Genomic DNA, 2470 nt, shown 5'->3' on the forward strand with positions numbered 1-2470 from the left:
AAGAAAGATCTATCTACCCAAGCCTTTTGGTGTCAGAGAAATGCCATGCTTGGGCATTGGGGATAGTATCTATCCTACCTGTAAGCTCCATGACATCTACTCCCACAGGAGAAGACCACTCCCTGGTTGACACCCTCCATCCTCCCTATTCATAGGAGAAACTTGTTAGTGAAATGGACATCATGACTGTAAATCAGACCCATGCTAATGACCTAGGCTAATAAAATAAGTCATTTATTGCTAAATATGAATGTGCAAAGTTTGAAGTATTTCAAGAAAGTAAAAGAGATGATGACAAACACATGTATTTATATTTTACAAGAAATAGAAATTTACCAAAAAAGTTCAAATTCATATTCTTAGAATTTTGCAAGACAGTGGGTTTATAAAATAAGAACATGCTGCAATAGAAGGAATTGGAGAACAAAATTAAGTATTTGGGAAATAGACATATTATCGCAAAATTAAAAACTTAAACACCAGGTGCTCAGCGCAGGGTCTCCCTGCCTCACATAGGCTCCAACTGAACCTGGAACAGAGCATGCGCGGCCCCGCCCCACCCCTTATCCCCCTTCCCCCAAACCGGAAACTCGCCCCCGTTTCCTGTAACGGACCCCAGTTCCGGTCTTGTCCCAGAGCTGCTGCCGCGTCCGAGCCCAACGGACGCTGCCTAGAGGTCTCCACTGCCACTGAGTGCCTCTGGCTTCTCTCGCCATTCAAGCTGGGCAATTTTCGAGGCCGCCGCCGCCGCCTTGGGCCTTGCCGCTGCCCAATCCAGAGTCCTCGCTTCGGAGTCACCTTCGCCCTCGTCTTGGTGCCAGTGCCGCCAGCCATGGCCACCGCGCCGTTCTCTCAAGTGCGCCAGAACTACCACCCGCAGTGCGAGGCCGCCATCAACAGCCAGATCAACCTGGAGCTCTACGCCTCCTACGTGTACCTGTCGATGGCCTTCTATTTCGACCGCGCCGACGTGGCCCTGGAGAATTTCTCTAAGTTCTTCCTGCGCCAGTCCCACGAGGAGAAGAAGCGTGTCGAGAAGCTGATGCAGCTGCAGAACCAGCGTGGGGGCCGCATCCGCCTCCACGACATCATGAAGCCTAACCGCGACAACTGGGAGAGCGGCCTGAAGGCCATGGAGTGCGCCTTTCACCTGGGGAAGACCGTGAACCAGAGCCTGCTCGACCTGCACCAGCTGGCCACCGACAAGAACGACGCCCATCTGTGCAGCTTCCTGGAGACCAACTACCTGCACGAGCAAGTCAAGGTCATCAAAGAGCTGGGGGGCTACATCACCAGCCTGCGCAAGATGGGGGCCCCGGAAGATGGCTTGGCAGAGTACCTCTTTGACAAGCTCACCCTGGGCAACAGCGACAAGCACTGAGTTGGGACTGCCTTCCCATAGCCACAGGGTGCATGGTGACTTCCCCTGGTCACCATGCCGGGCATGCATTTTGCAGTATTGCGCTTGCAAACGTTCCAGTTTTTTTTCTTCCAGTTTTGCCATAAATAAATGAAATTATTTGGTTTCAATAAAGTTATTTGGTTCCTAAATAAATAAAGGTCTCTGGTTCATTCGAGTGTGCATAACTCTAACCTTTTAAGTTTTAAAACAGGTATCCAGGAGTCCCTCCACCCACCCATGCCTCATCCACATACAGCTCAGGATTTCCATAGATGAAAGAAGAAGTTATTCCATGGGACCACGGAAAATGCAAAATTAATCTTCCCATTCTAAACTATAGGCAGATGGGGGTTGGGTGGTGTGAGGTGGGGCCCTGGTGAATGTGGGTGGGTGTGCATGGGAAATTATAAGAAAAAAAAAGATGGTGTAGAATTCATCATAGTGGTTTCCTCTAACGAAGAACTGAAGAATGTGATAAGGCAGGGATTAAAGGGAATCTTCAACATTACACGAAGACTTTTTATTTACTAAAATACGCAAACAAAAAAAAATAAAATAAAATATGCAAACATTAATGTTTGAGCTTCTGGGTGGGAACACGGGGGTCTTAGAAGCAGGTATGGCAGAGCATCTTTTTTGACAAGCTCACCCCGGGCAACAATGATAATATAATTGAGCCTTTAGGCTCACTTTCCCATAGACATGGGAGGGACCTCCTAGGCCACCATGCTGGACACGCATAGTGCCCTTACAAAATATTCAAATACAGTTTTCTCCTTCAATTGTACACTTTCTTCTCTCAGAGTAATAAGGTACCAAAAAACCCCACACTACCTGATTAGAAGAGCTGAACAATATCAGGTCAAGGCTAAGGTCAAATTTGTGATATTGAATATGAAGTAGAATAAATCCCCCTAAATGTTAAGCCAGTGAGTCTGGCTGCTTTGAAGAATACAGAGGGTGAGGGAGAGTTGAAGCTGGGAGGCCAGTCAGGAGATATTGTCACCAGTCAGATGAGAGACAATGGTGGTTGAACAGGAGAGGAAGCTGAAGAAAAGGTGACTGAGA

At 47.8% G+C, this 2470-nt stretch overlaps 1 protein-coding gene across 1 annotated transcript; it reads left to right on the forward strand.

Annotated features, from left to right (window-relative positions):
• Positions 1–619: 619 nt before the first annotated feature.
• Positions 620–1496, forward strand: LOC102971997 (ferritin heavy chain-like). Its single transcript, XM_042974398.1, has one exon. The coding sequence runs from the start codon at positions 833–835 to the stop codon at positions 1379–1381; it is 549 nt and encodes a 182-aa protein (XP_042830332.1). The 5' UTR covers positions 620–832; the 3' UTR covers positions 1382–1496.
• The last annotated feature ends 974 nt before the right edge of the window (positions 1497–2470 follow it).

This window comes from Panthera tigris, chromosome X (genome assembly GCF_018350195.1).
Source record: "Panthera tigris isolate Pti1 chromosome X, P.tigris_Pti1_mat1.1, whole genome shotgun sequence".
Taxonomy (NCBI): Eukaryota; Metazoa; Chordata; class Mammalia; order Carnivora; family Felidae; genus Panthera; species Panthera tigris.

What these genes read in the sequence shown, in the direction of transcription:
- LOC102971997 (XM_042974398.1), top strand. Translation starts at nt 833, where the DNA reads ATGGCCACCGCGCCGTTCTCTCAAGTGCGCCAGAACTACCACCCGCAG.